The sequence below is a fragment of the Lipophrys pholis genome (genome assembly GCF_963383615.2).
Source record: "Lipophrys pholis genome assembly, chromosome: 3".
Classification (NCBI taxonomy): Eukaryota; Metazoa; Chordata; class Actinopteri; order Blenniiformes; family Blenniidae; genus Lipophrys; species Lipophrys pholis.
Genome location: NC_137627.1, coordinates 839,563 through 860,078, shown reverse-complemented (window position 1 = coordinate 860,078; position 20,516 = coordinate 839,563). Strand labels below are relative to the sequence as shown.

Here is a 20,516-nt window from a genome sequence, read left to right as displayed (position 1 = left end):
AATGACACAACACAACGCTAAATATCCCTAAAAACAGCAAGTTGCCGGAGCCAAACCCAGCTGGCAGTGGGCAAGGCAGGTTAACCCTGGACAGGTTTCCTGTCCCTCACAGGACAAACACACAAAGACAATTCAGTTCAATTTTATGTCTATAGTGCTAAATACAACCATCATTTCAAAGTATTTTAGCAGAAGAAAATACAATTCAACATGAAAAAGCAGAGGAGACGGTGGGGAAAAAAAAACACACCTTTTAACACTGAAGAAACCTGCAGAACCAGACTCAGAGGTGGACACTTCATTTAAACCAGGCTCAGAGAAGAAACCTTTCTGTTGTTCCAGTCGGGGTTTGGGAATAGGAGGAGAGGAAAGGAGAGGACAGAGACTGAGAGTAACAATCAAACAGACAGAAATCAACTCACTGCAGACCACAAACATCTGTCAGGCATCCTGTATATACAGTATACAGTATAGGGAGGGAGAGAGAGAGAGAGAGAGAGAGAGAGAGAGAGAGAGAGAGAGAGAGAGAGAGCAGATTAGAACATGAAAAGCATGTTTTACACTGAAATAAACAGGATGATCATTCAAATTCACTTTGTCTAATTTTCAGTATCTACAGCTGCTAATTATTCTGGCTGTTTCAGTGCATTCAGCACATCTTTACTTGCAATTAATTCACAATCTTTACATATTTTGTAATTCAGATATTTTCCTCACTGTTCCCTGTGAACTCCAGGCAGGGCAGAGCAGTAAGCCCTGGGATGAACAGCTGATGGAGGCTGGAGGAGAGGCTGCAGCCTCACTTCCTGCTTCTTACAGTACGGTACAGTGGGGGATGCGCGTTGCATTGTGGGGGTACCCGGAGCGCAGAGAGGACAGCGGGGAACACAAAGGAATGAAAACAGATGAAAACAGCCCCTCCGCAGCTTCCCACGCCGGCCTGCCGGGATGCCGCTTCATGTGAGCGCCCATTAAAGCGACCGTCGAGCCGGCTGGCAGCCCGCACGGAGCGGGGGATGTGAGCGAAGAGGAGCGGCAGGACGCACCGCGGAGTCTACCGTCAGCTGAGCGGCTCTCATCCCGAGGCCCGGCCTGTGAGCACAGGCCTCGCCCCGCAAGGTGAGCCACCCCCCCCTCCCTGCAGCCTCCCGGCGCGGTGGCCTTGTCCCTGCCGCCGTTCGGGCCGGGGCTCCCCGGGGCTGCGGGCTCGTCTGGCCCCGCTGACGTGCAGAACCGACGCGGCGGTGTTCGCGCGTCCGCGGCGTTAGCACGGGGAGCTAGCAGCGGCTAGCCGCCACCAGCTGCGTCAAAGAACTCCGCTCGTGCCCAAGCTTCAAAACAAACTGCGCGAGCTCGCGATTTTCAACGTACAAAAGTTGAGTTTACGCGTCAGAAGCACAAGTTTTGACTTGATATGCGAACAGGAGCGTTTCACAACAAGACAATGAGGCTGGACGCGGGGGGGAGGAGGGGGGGGGGGGGGGGGGTGACGTTTGAGGAATGAGTAAATAAACAACAACAAATCACACCGACAGTGAAAATACCGCCAGAACAGTGAGTGTTCTGTTTGATATAAGTCACCATATCTTCCCCTGTGTTCTTTTCATGCTGCAGGCAGACTGGACGCGTCCGCGGCACTTGGCGTGATTTCAGGTTGTGTCGGTTCGGTTAGCTCGCATTTCTCTTCGGGTTAAAACAGATTTATTAAGCTGGTGTTCGTCTACATGCAGCTCCACACAAACTGTCTCTGTGCGGGGACCATGCACCGCATTGGGTCAGCTGTCTGCGGGGCTCAGTCCAGAGACACCCCGCACGCATGTAAACAAAGCAAACAGGCCACGCCCCCCTCCGTTGGGAGGCCACGCCCCCTCTACTGTCTGCCTCAATGTTTGTGGGATAATATGTAGAAATATTTCGACAAAGAAAAGTTGCATCTCGAGAGTAAACTATAGCACTGATCGTCTCTGGAAAAAATTAGAACTGCAGTTTGTCATTTGAGGAAAGTCTACAGATTTTAGTTTATACCACCATTTCATGTGACGGAGTCCGAGGTGGAACTTCTTAAAAATGCTCCAATTCCATCATTGTGTAAACAGGGGAAATCGATAATTCTGGAAACACTTGGGCCTGTCATCAAGTACTGATACTGTGCATGAGCACCATGGATGTAGTAAATAGTTCTTCTGAGTGAGTAGATGGGTAATAACAAACATGGCGGCCTCCAGAGGGGCATCATGCTTTTGTGTTTACTTGCCAGTGTCTGTTCACATGGATAGTTGGTGTTGTTGGTTGTTTTTGTAATGAAACCGTGCAGACATGTGCACAGACGTTGACGTTATTACGAGACATACAGAAATACTATTGGTATATTATGAAAATGTGTTTGCCAAAGAAGGCTATGGTGGTTTATTGCAGTCCTAGTTATTGGAAAATATTAACTTCTTGTGCTTTAAAATCATTATTTTACAAAAAGATAGTTGCAAATGTTTTGATTGTCTTCTGGAGCTATGTTTACTGAGCTTGTTTATGAAGCTTGTGCTCCAATACGGTGATGTTAAGAAAAGGCTGCAAAACGGCCTATCAGCTACTTTATGTTTAAGTTGAGCTGAACAGATCTGTAGTGCTGCTGGTTTGTTGCTGTTCAGACCGAAGCACTGCAAACGGTTTTGACATTATCACTCGTTGAAAAGGTCTTTTGCTTTAGCAACTTGTGCAATGGTCTTTTACATTTTTTGAAAGTTGGCATAGAAAGTTTGGGAGCATTTCTCCAAACTAGTACAGTCTGTAACGGAGTGACAAACTAAACTTTGAATGTGCTACAACAGACATCATACACATATGTTGTCTTGTGAAGTTTACTGCACTGTATTGATGCTATTCTAATATTTCCTGTTGTAAATACACTTGTTGTCTGCTCTGTTCAGACTAAAGTCGTGCTGGTGACGTTTGTATCTGGCTGCTTGTAATCATGATGGGAAAAGTAATCCACGATTAAGGACATTTAGGACGCAACACATAGTGAAGCACCAGGGAATCAGTCAGAATGGTTGACAAGGGAATTATAATTGAATCATTACACCATTCGACAAAAAGATATTTCAACAAACAAATAGTGAATGAGATTTTCTTTTTTTAGCTGCCACTTGTTTATAAATGAATTCATTCAAACCTGTTCGAGCTGCTATATTAAGACCATATAAAGAAATTAGGGTGAACCAGGATCAGCACAGTGTTATGTACTGTTGCACTTGTTGTCTGCTGCTGAAGCATTTATAACAATTTACCAGCAGATGCAGGTTCCTGGACCAGAATAAAGCAAATCCTGCTTCTTCCAACCGTCACACTGGACAAAACTATTCCACCTACCACAACAACACTGAGCTGGGCTGTGTGTCCCTCGCTGGGAGCTCACTTACAGATAATAAAACACATTAAGAAAATCAAAACAGCAGCAGGAATTAACTAAATGTGTTATATCATTCTTCCATATTGAAATGTCTGTTTTGTAAAGCCTCAACGGTCTGATCTTAATCCTTCCTGAGACGATGGCTTTGTCACTTTCTGCCGTGCAATTCAGTTGTACTCACACTTGTGCAATCCTACCTTTTACTTTCTGCACTATGAAGATAGTGTTTTGTGGAGAAGAGCTTAATAGAGACCATGCAGCTGAATACCTCGTCTGACAGGAGACATTATGGCCATGTGAACACCCCATGGTGAAATTAAAACTCCTCGCCGTTTGCCCTTTCTGCTGGTTCAGACAAAGCCGTCTCCTGTTGCACCGCCGCAGCCGATGTCGATAATTCACTGTGCATTTACTAGGCCAACATCGCCCAGGAGTATTTTCCTTTGCTCTGCGTGTGTGTATGTGTGTTTGACTGGGAGTGCATTCTCCCTGCGAGAGCCCCCTTCACTCCAGCTTTTGTTTGATGGAAAATCTCATGCCTCACAGAATCCACATGTCTCGCAGACAGCTGCTCAGCGTCCTGTAGTGCACTGGCCTCCACATGGGTCTGGCTCGCATCGCTGCGCATCTGCTTTGATTGCCATTACATAACTCTGCATTTTGTCCTCCTTGCTCCCTACCCAGCCCCGAACCACCGCCGCCACACACCATCTCACCTTGTCCAACCCCCCCCCCCCCATACAGTCTTCCACACCTCACTTGTGGTTTTTCATCCTTTCTTTACGTTGGACTTTGACTCTCCAGCACAGTCTTTGGAGTTTGCGTGGTTAAGTAATCATCAGACATTCCAAAGTTGTCCTACACAAGCAGTGATAATGTACCGTACTTATGTGCAACAACTGCAAAGCAGGCCCTTAGATGAATGATATAATCTTTGACTGGAGCTACACATCGTATACTTAAGATTCCATAAGCTGTTTGATTTAAAGATTTTATCCTGCGAAATGTACCGTCAAGGTGGGACCATCTGGTGGCAACAAATTAGAATTATTGTTTGTACCTGAGTTGTGCTCCACCTGTCCGGTTCTTGTCTGATTACAGCTGTTTCAGGTGAGATTGCTCTGTTAGATGAGATTATTTGCTGACTTTTAAATGTATTAAGAAGCCAGCTGGACTAACTTGAATTGTTAAAGACATGTCACTTATTTCAGTTCTCTAACTGATTAAGCTTTTCAGATCAAAGTGTGAATTGGACATGATGTGACCCACATTTCTGTGAATTTGAACAGAGAAAACTTATTAAAAGTTGCCTTTCAAACCCCGCGCAACAAATAAGTAAGCTTTTGCATCTCTGGTGTGAACAAACGTATCACACTGGGCGCCCCGTTGACACGGCAATGATTTCAAGTGAAAAAGCAAAACAATTTGCGTTTTGGGGGTTCGATTACACAACAATGGTGCTCGGAGCCACTGAAAACGCCATTTTTTAAGAGCAGCTCTAAAGGTGGAGCTTTTTGAAAACGCTATGACTCCATCGTTGTGTAGAGGGGTGAACATGACACTTTCTGGAAATGCTTGGACTCCATGTCCATGAAGACGGCAGAAACTCTGCCACTGTGCATGTGCACCATAGCTGTAGCAAATACTTCTGCCCATGTGCGGGTAGATGGACAACAACAACAATGGCAGCCTCCAGAGTGTCGTGACTCCCTGTTCAGATTCTCCCCACACTTGGTAGTTTTCTAGTTGACTGTCACCCAGAATAACAACCCAACTTCGATGTCTGTCCATATGAAAGTCCGTGTTCTCCCATTCTTCATGTTTATAGTGTATTGTTCTCTTTGCGCATGTGTGTGTGGTTTCATTACAAAAACAAACAACAGCGCCCACTAGCCGCCCAACATGAAAACGACATTGTATTCAGCGTTGACGTTGCTGTCTAGACAGACGTTTTATTTTCAGTTTTCAGAACGTTGCTGTGTAAATGTGAAACTTTTATGAAAGAAAAGCGTAAAAAATTATGTGTTTTCACTTGAAATTAGTGAAGCACAGATCCACGTGTTTTCACTTCCGATCCCGATACCTGAATGTGGATATCTGCCGATACCAATACTATTCCGATACCAGAGCTCTGTTTGCTTTAATATTATTATTATCATTATTGTTGATTTTATATGAGGCTGTAATAAACTCCTCTCTACAGTAAAATATGAATTGTACAAATATATACATGTATTTTCTCTAAAGACAACTTGAGGTTAGTATCAGGACAGAAAAGGAAGCAGTTCTACTAGTTCTATCACTTTATTAATCCCTGGGGAAATTCTTCAGCAACGCAGCACTATTTCCAGGGAGTTTAGCGTGGAGTAGGACGCAGCTTCACGGAGGTGTGAATCGCCTGCTGACAGCCTGGAGGAGCTGCTGCTCATTGTTCTGATGTCAGTGTCCTTGCTGTCTTACGGCTTTGCTAACATCTAAGTTGCTGTGTTGCTTTGCTAACATCCATGTTGCTGTGTTGCTTTGCTAACATCCACGTTTGCTGGGTTGCGTTGCTAACATCCACGTTTGCTGGAATGGATTTCCTGACTCATTCCTCCTGGTCTCATTGAGACCCGCCTCCCTTCAGGAAATCCAGTCCACAGTTTGCAGCCAGCCAGCGAGCAGAGCAGCAGCAGGGAAACACTGGGGATCATTTCAGCACCATGAAGCAGACCAGGATCATGAAGCAGACCAGGATCATGAAGCAGACCAGGATCATGAAGCAGACCAGGATCATGGATCAGACCAGGATCATGGATCAGAAATCTCTGCAGGTTGGAGCGGAAATTTCTGATCCGTGAATTACGTTGGTACTGGAATCCAATACCGGATCGGATCGGCTACATCCCTACTTGAAATGTTGTTGTTTAAACGGGGCAGAAAAATGACTAAGTTTGGGAGCAGTATACATTGCATAGTGCATACAAGTGAAAGTAGAATCCAGCGCCTTCAAAAGAGCGCTGGCTCATTACTTTAGCACCTTCATTTCCCCTTAGCCATCTGTGACGCCTGAGGGAAAGACAAACAGACAGATTGATATAGTTGTGCAACTTTTTTTTCACACAGAGATTCCACTACAGCATCTTGGAGAATTTACATATCTCCTGTTTTTATTTATTGTCAATAACCACTGGTAAGACCTCCCAGTGTGTGGTTTTTAGAAGCCACTGATTTTATTGGTCTGCCTGAGTTGATGGAGTGGTCTTCCAATATCAAGGTGGCTGGTTTGATGTCCAGTGGTTCATGCCACGTATCCTCAGGCAAAACTGTGAGCACTTTGAATGGGTGTATCGTAGGTGGAATATATACTTTCTTCCACAATCACATGTTTGTGGTGTTAACACAGCCTGATGACTAGTTACTTCCCTGAAACCAAAGCTCTGTGTGACCGGAGCTAGTAACAAAGGTACAACACAGGTGTCACTCTGTCAATACGAGTACCCAGACACATTGCTGAAGCTTGTACTTTTATCACATATCTGTCGCAAGAAGCTTTTTTCTTCTGTGTGAATCACTTGAAGCCAAAAGAAAAGAAGAGCAAATCCCATTAGGGCCCTGTTATTGTATCTCTTAATGAAATCAGCTCAAAGACTCAATACCCAATAATTTTCTATTGAACTCTTTAAATGTAATTAATCTCGCAGACAATAAGACACTTTTTCATGAAATTGAGTTTGATCACAACACAAAAGAGTTGAAGGGGGAAAAAAACTTAAAAGGAAAGAACCTGGAGAGTCTTTTGCTCAGAGCTGAAAAGGGTCGTCAGTTCTATTTTAAGCAGCGCAAGTGATGAAAGAACTCTTCTGGGGAAAAGCGTGTGCTGAAATGCATTCACTGTTCTGTCCATCTTTCCATAGGGTCCTTTTCCTGTCACAGTCAGAAAGGGACTCCAAGATGGGGGTGAAGACCTTCACCCACAGCTCGACTTCCCACAGCCAGGAGATGCTGGACAAGCTCAACGCCCTGCGCAACGAAGGTCACTTATGTGACGTCACCATCCGGGTCCAAGACAAACTCTTCCTGGCCCACAAGGTGGTGCTAGCTTGCTGCAGCGAGTTTTTCCGCTCCAAACTAATAGGACGCGCCGAGGAGGAGGATAAGTTTGTGTTGGACCTCCACCACGTGACTGTTAGCGGCTTCGCTCCCCTGTTGGAATATGCCTACACGTCCACGCTCTCCATCAGCACGGAGAACATCATCGACGTGCTGGCGGCTGCAAGCTACATGCAGATGTTTGCAGTGGCGAGCACGTGTTCGGAGTTTATGAAGTCGAGCATCCTGTGGAGTCCGAACAGCAACAACAGCAGCACTAATAACAACATGGCAGCAGACAAACCGCACGAAGCGGCGCCGGAGAGCGCCTCGTCTAACTGCGCCCTGACGCCGCTGGACGGCAGCGTGTCGCCCGTGTCCTCCGACTGTAGCGTGATGGAGAGAAACGTTCCCATTTGCCGAGAATCCCGACGGAAACGCAAAAGCTTTGTAACAATGGCGTCACCCGAGAGCCCGCTCAAATGCACTACCCAGATGGTCACCACCTCCCCTCAGATCCCCAACCCCTCCCCGTCGTTTTCAGACAGCACAGCCCAGCCCGTGGAGTCCTCCCTGGCCTTTCCCTGGACTTTCCCATTCGGCATCGACCGCAGGTTCCACTCGGACAAGTCAAAGCTCCCGGAGAGCCCCCGCTGTTTAGAGCAGGGCGCCCCGGGGACCTCGGAGGTGGTCGTCGCCCGGCGGCTCAGTGACTTCCTGACGTGCGAGAGCTCCAAGGCGGTGTCGTCACCGGTGGCAGCAGAGGAGGAGGATGTGAGGGTGAAGGTGGAACGTCTCAGTGATGAAGAGGTCCAGGAGGCGTCATCACAGCCAGTCAGTGCCTCTCAGAGCTCCATGAGTGACCAGCAGACGGTGCCCGGCAGCGAACAGGTCCAGGAGGAGCTGCTAATCAGTCCACAGTCCTCCTCTATAGGTCAGTTCTTCTCCTCAAATTACCACTTTGAAATGAAAACAATGCAGGCCGAGCAGTTTCAGAAAATTATGTTTTCGACTGTTTACACAACGGCGTTTTCGAAAAGTTCCACCTTGTTAGCTGACCTCAAAAAGTTAGGTTTTCCGTGGCTCTGAGCACCATTGTCGTGTAAACAGACGCAACTAAAGTTTTGCATTTTCACTTGAAATTGTTGTGAAAAAGGGACGTAAGACTCCAACTGTCTTACGTCCCTTACGTCAGCAGCCATGTTTTCTCATTTGAAATGTGATGAGAAAAAGGCAGAAGGTCTCACACCAACCCACAAAATAACCCTGCAAGAATGTGCGAAGCAGTTCAATGATATTCAAAGAAGTCGTTACTCGACTCATTTTGCAAAGGCTATAATTCAGGTTTTTGGTGTTCTGGCTTGCAGTTTTTGACAATTTCCTACATAAAATCGCATAAAAACGCTGCAATTATCATCGCATTCTTTAAGAAAGACTGGCTACATAATTAAAGTTTACAGATCAGATAAATCACCTCTAACTGTTGTGAGAGTTTAAAGTACTTCAGCAGTACTTTCAGCGTGATGGTATAACATAATTGTGATTATCCCAGCAGAAAGCCTCAGGAAGCACTCATTTAAATCACATGCAGTGAACAGGAAGATTGTTGAATCTGAAAATGTCCTGTAAAGGTGACACACCCCAGAGATACGTTCTACTAACGGTTCAGTTTGACAGAGCCAAGCGAAGGTGACACGTCTCATTAAGAACAAATGTTGGATTTGTTTAGTCCAGATACAACGTTCCATCAGACAAAATACCTTCAGAGTACTGCACCGAGTATGTCTCATACTTCAGCATTTCTGATCAGATATGGTAGATGAAGACTGATCCAAGGCTTCAAACAGCTCTTAATGCACACAGTAAGTTTAAGAGACAGTTTAACAAACCTGATTTAGAATTGAACAAAATATTGATTGTTTTCCTCTTTCTAGACTATTTGTTTTAACTTTTTTTTTTTTTCATTAGTTGACAGAGAAAGTAGTCACCAGGAAAAAGATCACTAGGTCACTAGAGTAGATTAAAGAGAGCGACCTTTACATCCGGGGGGATTATCGACCTTGTTTGTGCCGCCGCTTGACAAAGAAGCCATCTTGCTGCTCCGGTGGAGTTTTTATCCACCGTCACTCTGAGGAGCCTCATTCTATCCAAACCAGGCATACACTGTGCAGAGCTGGGAATCCAGCTGTATCCTCCAGACAGGGTGGACTCAGGGGATTGTCACTGACAGGTGGATGGAGTCGGGATGCACCGGTACCAGTATCGGGTGTCGGGTCCAATACTGCTTAGATGATTTGCAGAAATTCATCTAATAAGTACTCATGCCAGTACTCGGTATCGGCAAGTAGCTTAAGGTTAATATTCATCCTCGTCCATTAAAAAAGTGGCATCGGTGCATCACTAATTTTTTAATAATCCCAAATTGCAGTTGTGAGTTTTTCAGTTCTTTTTCCTTTTTGATAGAGATCTGACTCTGTGAACCTGTTGTCTTCCCTACATGAAATGTATACACTCCCTGTGTTTAATGACCTTTAGAGGCTTTGAAACTGATGAAAGGGAAGAATAGAAGTTGTGCGTTGACCCATTTACTGTTTTGTTGCTGTAGAAGACACAGAGTCCGACTTGCCTCACCCTGCTCTCAGGGCTGCCTACCCCACCCACACCATTTTTGTTTGTATTGGTCTCAGTGGAAAGTTTTATTGTCCGGTGGCCCGAACACTGTTTGAAAAGCTTTTTTTTTTCTTCTTCTCTTCTGCCCAACCATAAATAAAATGGAAACATTCGTCATTTTTTCCTCCAATCTGCCACAATAGCGCAGTGCACTGTTATCCAGCAGCATCAGTCCTCAAACTGGGGATTACCCTTCAAAGAACTAAAGTATACGAGTGTAACCACATCCAGGATGTCATGCTTAAGGCTGTTTTTTTTTTTTTTTACTTTCCTCTTCATGGACAGCCACGAGGAGTCATTTCTTTTTTCCTTTCCTCTTTCCAGGCTCGATGGATGAGGGAGTGTCGGAAGGCTTGCCGTCAATGCAAGGCACTTCTAACGCTGGAGGACATGCAGAAGACGATGAGAGGTATCACCATTTGTCCCAACTTGTAGCGAACAAGTCGGCGGCAATAAAGAATATATAGACACGACATCTCAGCCACACCTGCTCACTGTTGTTTTTTTTTAAAGGGAGAGAATGTAGACGTCATGTGTAATTGATGTGCTGTTTATACGTCTGTGAAGGCCTCGGGCCCCCACATTACAAATGAATTATATGGTAAAGTGTCTGTGGCCTCTGACGGGAAATCTCGCTGACGCAGCCTGATGCGTGTTGTTAGCCGTGTGGTGCCAGCCACCCTGAAATAACACGATCAAGAGAGGACTGAGCGAAGGCGTCCTGGCCTCCAGAGACCAATGTACCACTGTGCATGAATGTTGTTAGTGGAATGTAAACGCTGCAGACACAAGCTGCTAAAGTCTGAAATGAGCATCATGATGCTACATAGATAGAACAGAAATTCACCTTTCCTCTTGAGTGTGGAAAGATTTCTGATGTTTATATGTTTTTTGGAATAATGGAAACCGATCAACTTGGTTTTGACTTCAGGGATGGTGAATGTTTGATGCCCTCACAGTTCCCCCGGAGCTGTTAGCCGAGGCAACATGATAGACTGCAGATTTAGAATTCGGGTTGTCGTCCTGAGGAAAGGTGTAACCTTGATTTCTGCTCCGTTTGTCCTTCAGGCTGGAAGGCATTCAGTATCCCTACCACCTCTACATCAGCCCGTCGGCCCGGCCCGGCACTAACGGTCCCGACCGGCCCTTTCAGTGTCCCACCTGCGGAGTCAGATTCACACGCATTCAAAACCTCAAGCAGCACATGCTGATACACTCCGGTAGGTGGGATGGACGCTACAAGCTGGGTTTACCTTTATGGTTTTCATGGTTCCACACCTCACCGGTTGGGATTATTCAGCACAATGGAGCAAATCAGAAACAATATATACCGAAATAAGCAAATAAAGCATATATGTTCACTCTATGTGAATGATTTTAGTGGTAATCACAGGTTCATAAACTCTTGTCATTTGACAAAATTGCTAAAGGTAAAATGGCTCTAATAGCAAAAATGGCTAAAATTGTTCAAAAAGGCCATAAAGGTTAAACTTATAATTGTGTGTTTTGGAGCCTGTTTACACGACAACGGTTTCAAGTGAAAAACTTTGGTTGCGTGTTTGGTGTCTGTTTACACAAAATCAGTGCTCGCAGTCACTGTAAACATGAAATGTGGACTTAAACCAGAAACTTAAACCAGAAACTTAAACCAGAAACTTAAACCAGAAACTAAAACCAGAAACTTAAACCAGAAACTAAAACCAGAAACTAAAACCAGAAACTTAAACCAGAAACTTAAACCAGAAACTAAAACCAGAAACTAAAACCAGAAACTTAAACCAGAAACTTAAACCAGAAACTTAAACCAGAAACTAAAACCAGAAACTAAAACCAGAACATAAACAAACTGTGGTTATTAGTTTGGAGATTTATGGACATGTGTTCACTGAAATAAAATCTCAAAATAACTTTTAACAGCTTATACAAATTTCGAAAGCGTAAATGTAGAAGTTTTTATCGAGTCCCTGGCGTCTTATTTACAGAAAACTCAGGCCCTTTTTACACAACAACTATTTTCAGTGTCTGTTTATACGACAACGGTCCTCAGCGCCACTGAAAATGCAACTTTTTTGAAAACTGCTACCAAGGTGGAACTTTTCAAGAATGTTGGAACTCCATCGCCGATGTTTCACTGTTAGTCTCCAGAGTGTCGTGACTCCCAGTCCATAGTCTCCTGATTCACCCAGAATAGCGATCCAACTTGTTCGTCGGTCCAGATGAATGTCTGCGGACGTCCATGCAAAAACTGTGTTTTCTCTTGAAACGTCGTATAGACGTGGTCTTAAATTTACGTTTTAAAATAAACGGGAAGTAGTTGGTTTTGGTTTTTGCTGCCAACACATGATCACCTGTAAGTAAACCCAAATACGTTTTCCACCCTGCACTGTGAAGTACAAACATGAAAACATGTAATATTAGTTTAAGAAGACTGTTTGTCTAATGTTGTGACTTGTCTGTTGATCAGATCACATTTAAAGTCGATTCCAAAGAGTTCACATCCTTTTTCCAGCTACTTTTGCAAGAAAAATGCAAATTAATGTATATATTTATGTATATTCAGACACAAGGCAATTCACAGTGCTCTACAAAGACATTAAAGAAATTCATTAAAGCTTTTGAAATAATAATAATAATAATAATGACAATACTAATTGTGTCATTAATTCATTAAACCCTCAGGAGACAAAATACACAGGAATCCGACTGAAAGCAAATGAAAAGCTTAAGAGAATACATTAGTATTTAGAAATCACCGTCACAGTTCATATATTCTGAATACAATTTGTAAACGACTCCAATCTTCCGGGCTTTAAGCCGATAGGTCAGATTTTGGAGCCCTGACGTTGTGTGTGGTGTTTCCATGTGGATCAGCAGCATTGGTTGTGTCTCCTCCCTTCAGGCATTAAACCTTTCCAGTGTGACCGCTGTGGGAAAAAGTTCACACGGGCCTACTCCCTAAAGATGCATCGGCTGAAGCACGAAGGTAAACGCTGTTTCCGGTGCCAGATTTGTAGCGCCACATTCACGTCCTTCGGTGAATATAAGCACCACATGAGGGTCTCCCGACACATAATCCGCAAGCCGCGGATTTATGAGTGCAAAACGTGCGGCGCCATGTTCACCAACTCTGGCAATTTAATTGTACACCTGAGGAGTCTGAACCATGAGGCATCCGAACTAGCAAACTACTTCCAGAGCAGGTGAGGAGTCCGGGGGCGCCGACCCCCAAATCATTTACTCAGATCTCACCTGGATCAGAATATCATAACCTCCGTATAGATTCTAATACTTAAAGCTCTTTTGGTTGTGTAGAATTGTGTTTGAGATGATTGTAAATGTTTTAAATGCTCAGATCACATGAACTATTTGTCTGTATCTGCTGGAGAGTTGTCTGTCTTTCTTTTTGTCTTTCATTTCAACATTGTTTTAACATTTTCTGGTTAAGATGAATAACATCAGCATGTGTTTCTTTCAAATGTGAAGGTAGGAATGAAGGTTGGAGGCACGGGGAAATGTTGAGCATGGATGTGCATAAACTGAACAGAATCCACCGATCAGTAGCTCCAGAGTTTGGGTTTCTGGAGGTCCAGTTTCCTGCTTGTTTTTACAACACGTGATATTCAAAGATGGATTATTTAACTCTTCTAACCATGGTACATGAATGTAGTGGGGGTAGATGAATCCAACGAACACATTTCCATGTGTTTTCTTCAGTTTGTAGCGCCACCTATCTATTGAGCTGCTCCCTTTTGAAGAGTTCACCACTCCAATCCAGCATTCTGCCCCATAAACAACCCGGGTCCTCTCCTCAGGGTCACTGACTTCAACAAATTAATCTCTTCAAGCTTTTATCAGCTCAAATAACTGATTCAAATCAAGCTGATCGGAGCGATGAGGAGCGCTGTGAGCATCAGGAGATTGTCTTTGGCAAAATTACAGCTTTCTCATTCTGGCGCAGAAATAAAATGTTTTAGCCTTATTTCATCCTTTTTCTACAAGATCTGAAGCAAATGTGTCCTTTGGTTAATCTAAGTTCACTAACTCTGTTTTGACACTAATCCCTTTATTCAGGCCCCGTTTACAAGTTTCATCTGAAGACGCATCTTTTTTGCGTTTTTTTTTTTCAGAAAAGTTTTTATTTACACGACAGCGTTTTGAAAACTGTCTGTTTCTACGGAAAAGACAGGAACACTGAAAACAATGTAGTTAGCATGCCGGGCCACAAGTTGGTGCTGTTGGTTGTTTTTGTAATGAAACCAAACGCAGCACATGCATGCAGGGAGCAACATGTTGTAAAGATTAACAGAAGTGAGGACATTTATATGGACAGACGATCAAGTTAGATTGTTATTACAGTGACTCTGGACTATTAAACCACCAAGACCCAGGAGAAGATGGAGTCATGACACTCTAGAGGCTCACCATTAATGTCATTGTCTATCTACTCACACGTGCAGAAGAACTATTTATTACCACTGTGGAACGCATGCGCAGTGGCAGCGCTTCCGCCTTCTACAGTCTGAGCCTGAGTGTTTCCAGAAAGTGTCCTTTCCCCCCCCATCGTCAGAGTCGGAGCACTTTTGAAAAGTTCCACCCTGGAAGCCGATCTAAAAAACGCTGTGGTTTCAGTGGCTCCGATCACCATTGTTGTGAAAACAAACACCCAAAATACAACCAAAGTTTTGTGTTTTCACGTGAAAACGGGCCCTCAGATGAGTTACAGGCCAGAGCAGCCACAGCAGAGTGGATATATATATAAAACTATATGAAACCAAGAGAAATCTGAGAAATCTGGTAACTTTGCACAATGGTTTTTAATTTTTATTTCATTCGACTAATTTGAGAAAATCTGATTAATGTCAGAAAACACTGAAATGTGTGGTTAAGCAAAACTGATTGGATCCTTTTACTGTAATGAAGACTAAATTAATCCATCTATCTTTTAACGCTGTACCAACCAACCTCCAAATGATCCTGAAAAACAGAATGGTGCTTATTAAGATGTTTGTTTTCTTTTGTTTAAAGCCACCCATGCTTCTTCCCTGTGCTTCCAGTCAAACTATCTGTTTGCTCCAGCATCATGACAGTGTCAAACTATTCTTCTCACTCATTATCAATATCTTTTTGGGCTGTTTACCAACTGCATTTCAAAAGCTGTGAGAGAGAACAGGGTGTATGTTGTGCAAAATGAAGGTAAAAGTTTGGCCTAATACTGGCATTAGAATACACGCTGACACCTACTTTGCTTATTGTGTGATATATTTTTTTTTTCTATGTGAAAGCCTGTTTTTAACCAAACGGAGCGAGCTGTTTGTTCTTTCTGCAGCCAGCACACAGTGTCTTCATAAAGTCCAAGTGTGCTTTTATTTCCCAGATTTTTCCACTTCTTAATCAACTCAAGTCCTCACAGGTCGGCACAGCTCAAACGGGCCATTGACTTCTCAAACGTTTTATAGTAGAGGGTCTCCGTCTGAGATCATAACAGTGTGGAAAATTCTCTGGCCGCTCAGTCGCACTCTTAACTCCCATCCCCAGACTTCACATAAAAGGACATGTTATCTGCACTGTGGGTCTTTTCACTTGGAAGTTGCTTACTTCAAAGCCAGCTTCATAGGGGACTTCAACTCCAGCTCAAACTATTTCCTTGTGAGTGCTGACTTCTGGTTCCTGCTGTTTAATAGTCTATTCAGGTAAAGTTACAGGACAGCAGACTGAAAAATGTAGTTCATGACCAGACTCATGTTGCACTCTTGGACTCTTTACGGAGTCGACATCGAGGAACTGCAGCATACATCTGCGCTATCTATCACATCTGATAAAAACTGGCACCAGTTTCTCTATATTCATTCATAGTTTTTGTTCAGTATTCTCAGAATTTTTCATCAGAAATGGCAGAATTCACTCCACACCAACCCAAAACAAAAAGCGCCAGACCTTTGAGTCGAGGCCATTTTTCATTTGTTGAATAAACACACTTGATTATCCTGATTAAACTATAGACCACAAGTCTCTGTCTGCAAAGGATGTGACTCACTCAGCTTATAATAAGATAAAAACACAAGATGCATTTTAAGGTCACAGAAAAAGAGTGGAAAATGGTCTTATGCAAGCTAATCGTCCACAAATATGACATGGCATGTGGTATTTCCAATGACCACTGTAATGACATTTTATTGCAGACATAAAATCAGTCACATAAGCACAGTTTGCTGTATTTCATCGACAACATATAAAAACTGGTTATTTAATCAGATTTTTTGTCCCAAATAGTCGATATTTTCATTTAATAGAAAACTGGATGACGAGATTGATTGTACTACATCAGAGCGTACATTGGCAGTACAGAAAATTAAAATACAAAAAAGAAACATTAAGACTAACAATCAGTATAGAAATAACTACCAGACACTTCATAGGTGTAAAAAATGTTTTTTTTTAAAACAAATGAGTTGGCAAAAACACTTAAAATAGAAGTACTGAAATGGTTAAAACATTTCGAATGCTAAAAGGTACACAGTTGAAATGGCAAATACAAATTCTCTTAAAAAGTTACAGGAAAAAGCTCAAATGGTTAAAACTCCACCAACGATGGGAAGAAAAGAAACAGCTGGAACAGCTCCAATGATCCAAACGGCTTTAAGGAGACGATCAGCTTCATAATTAATGAAAATAAAAAAGGCTAACTAGCTTAACAGCTACATTGCCTGAAAGACTTGAAATGACTAAATGTCACGTAAACAGACATCATCAACGTGGAAAGGTTTCTGAAAGGAAACTTTTATAGACAACCTACTAAAACACTGACAAAACATACCGTTTTATAACAATTGATCCAATAATTTCGTGGTCGTTTAATGTCCATTATATCTGATTCTGCTACCCATCAGCCCCTCTGTTCACAATGGGTGCATAAAGTTACATCACGGACCATCTTGTGCCGAGTCAGCACTGTAAATCCAAATTAGGTTTTGTTGCTGGAGAAATAAAGGCTTAACAAAATACTCTTAAAACAAAGACTTCCTGCCTTTACAGATCGCGTTACATTCCCATCCTGTAAGAAACAGTTTGAGCCGTACAAGCTAAAGTGAACTGAGAGCAGACCGACTGAAAGCCCGAGCCCCTCTGAAGGCGACCCTGCTCTCCTCTCACAGACCTTCTTTAACATGTAAAATGCATTTAGAGCGGAATGTTTAATGCTGATGCACAAGTATAGAGAGTTGCAAAGCAACCCACAGTCCAGAACCCAGAGACAGTTGACTTGTAGTCCAGCAGCCTTGAGTTTGTGTTCATGTTGTTTTGGGGTCATTTAAAGTGACATGAAGGCAACCATCCAAACATTTATCCCCCAGCTTACATGACAATTTCATCCAAGTGGAGAACCTGGAGGCTAACCCCGGTTAGAGCCTGGATAGTTCACAAGTTCATCACTTCATCCACACACAATTTAAAGCCTTTAGATTTAGGACCGCACACCCAGCAACACAACACCCTAATAAGTCCAATAACTCCCCGGACAAGAAAGATGGCGTGGTTACGCTGTTGGACATTTCCAGACTCTTTCAGTAGATGATTGCCTGAATGTCTTTTCGAATGCCCTGAATCCAACTTCAACTTGTAGAGGATACTTGTTCACACATTAAAAGCTCATTTATGCTCAATATGAGCAAATGGATACCCTCAAAGTTTTCCTTCTGCACTCTGTTCATGTCGTCCAGATTTCTTCTAGTAGTTTCCAGTTATGGACCAACATTGCAGTACCACCAGCAGCCAAGAGTGGCAGTGTTGAGACCAGCTTGGTGGTGATCTAGAGGACGCTGCCTGTTTTCTAAAAATAATAATAAAGAACTCTATTGTTTTTCGTATTTGGCTAGTTTTTTTGACGTAGAGCAGCGCCCTCTGGTGGATTTAGAGTTATCGCTCATTCCAATGCAATGACGCAGTGACAGCTACGCTGTTCATACTGCATGTATCTCTCTTCATAGAGCTTAAATGAGCTTTGGAGGTTTAAGCCTTTTTTCCAGGACTGTTCTTAAGGCTGCTGACTGAAGTGTGTCTGTGTTAGAGGAGGGAGGTACAAGAAGGAGGATTCAACTGCATTGAGTTCCCTGATTAGAGTCCAGGTGATTAATGTCTACATGTGAAGGTCCACATCCTTTGTGCACTCAACTCGTTGTCTTGGTCCTTGCAGTGATTTCCTCGTGCCCGACTACCTGAGCCAGGTACAGGAGGAGGAGGAGGCGCTGGGAGTCCAGTATGAGCTGGAGGAGTCTCAACACCACCCGGTCTACCCGGGCAGCACCTCCTCCACCACCAATGCCGCCTCGTCCTCCTCCTCAGTCCAGATGCCCGTCATCTCCCAGGTCTCCTCCTCCACTCAGAACTGCGAGAGCTCCTCAGGCTTCCTTTCGCCTGAGCCCCTGGATCCCCTGGAAGCCCCGGCGTCCCTCAAGATGGACGCCGACGAGACAGCAGCCATGGGCGAGGAGACCAAGATGGACCATAGCGTGGGAGGGAGTTCCCCAGAGGAGTTTGAAGAGGAGCAGCAGCAGCAGCATGCTCAGACCAAGGAGGTGGCTTCCATTACCATAGAGTGATTCAAGTCTTCTACTTGCCCATCTTGTCTTATTTTGCCGTCTTGTCATATGGGAATATCTGCTGGAGGGATTTGATGGCCCAACGGAACGACTGCAGCAAGTTGGCTCCTCTATATGTGAAGCTGTTTTCTGAAGATCTCCGCCGGCTCCACGAGGGATTTCTACACACGGCCGTAGTTCTTTGGATATCTGTTCCACATCAAAACCAAATCCAGCTAAAGTCAATGAGAGCAGCTCACATTTCTGAGTGATGATAAGGGAATTCAACCAGTCAGAAGACCTCGGTTTCACTGTATGTCCATCCCCAACAGGCGCGAGTGGACATCTATTAGAGTGGGAGGGTTGTGTGGTTTCCCATATGACTTGAATGCAGCACTAATGAAAATCATATTTGTCTTAGCCAATTTGAGGTCTGTCAAATCCAAGCCTTGCTCTACTTTTGGAAAGTGCCTGAGAGTTCCAATCTGAACAAAGAAAACGCGTAGAAGAAGAGAAACGTCTTGACTTTACCAACAGCGACAAATCAAGCCTTTACAAACTGAGCTGAAGGAAGAAAAAAAACCCTCCTTGTGTTTCATTTGTAGTGGTAATGCTAGTTCGTATGGGCAGAGACTGTGTATTTCCTTCAGTGCCGTCGCTATAAGCAAACTGTTAAATGTCAATATTAATCTCTACTGCAATAGCTTGTACTGTACTTTTACTATTTGAATGCTGTGTATGTTGGGTGTCGTGAAATATGATACGTCAGGTGTGCGTTTGTGCATTTCTTTGATATGAACACAGTACGTTTCATTTTTAAATGTTCAGACTTGAAATATTTTGAAATAGTATTCCCTGAAGACACTTGTGCAGTATATAGTTTTATACGAATAGTTTTGACCTCTTTCTGATTGGACCCTGATGTGAAAACAAACCTTGTGTCTCCAATAGAAAAACAAATCTTGGAATTCGTAAACAAGTTCATCACCAGTGCGCACATTATTATTATTTTCCATTGCAGCGAGGACTATGGTGACTGAGACCCCGTCTGGTCTTTTTTTACGTGCAATATGTACGATTTAGGTAATGCCAGGTGGTGGTGGGTCGCTGTGGAACACGGAATCCTCCAAGTAGCTAAGAGATGCCAAAAGCTGACGCCAGCGTTTTAATTTACCGTTTTATCTCCGAGGACTCCGTCAGTGACTCACGGCACCATCCTGTGGTTCAAAGTGGAACTGCAGGACTGGGCCTCTTCAAGCAGGCGATCCTCGATATTTCTGAGATGACGTCTTTCGCTCCAATAACTTTTGTCATTTTTGAATGTAATAAGCTAAAGCTCTGGCATATTGCCCCGCGGTGGTGAGGATCCAAGCTCATCCAGGTCGGCCCTTGTTTAGGCGAAACTCCGCCTGCGACACACGGGGAAACACAAACGAGCAATACGACGCAGATTCTTCACGTGAGCAGTCCTCAGCATCGCTGGACGAAAGGAGGCCAACCGTCTGAATAGCAAAGCGATTTTGACTCTAATATCTGCAAACATTTCAAATCAAACCAAGTCATTTCAAGAACAGCTCGGAGCTTTCTGGAAAACCTTTAAGACTTGGAGCCACAAGGTTTGATCTCAGCCACAGTTCAAGGTCCCAAACGGTCTAAACGCCAATGTAGCATTTCATCCCAGCTGGAGCTCGGCCAACATCACCTGATTGAGATTTCTGTTTTGTGTTTGAGATGTTAGCGGACTTTGGGATGGTGGAGTGCACGGTGGATGTTACAGGATCTGGTGTGACAGTTGG

At 43.8% G+C, this 20,516-nt stretch overlaps 1 protein-coding gene across 2 annotated transcripts; it reads left to right on the top strand.

Moving 5' to 3' along the window:
* Window positions 1-820: 820 nt before the first annotated feature.
* zbtb44 (zinc finger and BTB domain containing 44) lies at window positions 821-19,494 on the top strand. 2 transcript variants are annotated; one of them, XM_080458966.1, is made up of 6 exons: window positions 821-1,119; window positions 7,303-8,411; window positions 10,472-10,556; window positions 11,216-11,367; window positions 13,047-13,130; window positions 18,336-19,494. In XM_080458966.1, the coding sequence occupies exons 2-6, from the start codon at window positions 7,340-7,342 to the stop codon at window positions 18,359-18,361; spliced, it is 1,419 nt and encodes a 472-aa protein (XP_080315092.1). In that variant the 5' UTR covers window positions 821-1,119; window positions 7,303-7,339; the 3' UTR covers window positions 18,362-19,494. The 2 variants fall into 2 exon arrangements, with proteins under 2 accessions (XP_080315092.1, XP_080315091.1); XM_080458965.1 differs by having other exon boundaries at window positions 13,047-13,347; window positions 18,336-18,847.
* Window positions 19,495-20,516: the final 1,022 nt, after the last annotated feature.

Excerpts from the sequence above, each read along its gene's own strand:
- zbtb44 (XM_080458965.1), top strand. The coding sequence starts at position 7,340 with ATGGGGGTGAAGACCTTCACCCACAGCTCGACTTCCCACAGCCAGGAG. Across the intron at positions 10,557-11,215 it reads CATGCAGAAGACGATGAGAG|GCTGGAAGGCATTCAGTATC; the intron begins GTATCACCATTT and ends TTTGTCCTTCAG. Across the intron at positions 13,348-18,335 it reads GCAAACTACTTCCAGAGCAG|TGATTTCCTCGTGCCCGACT; the intron begins GTGAGGAGTCCG and ends TGGTCCTTGCAG.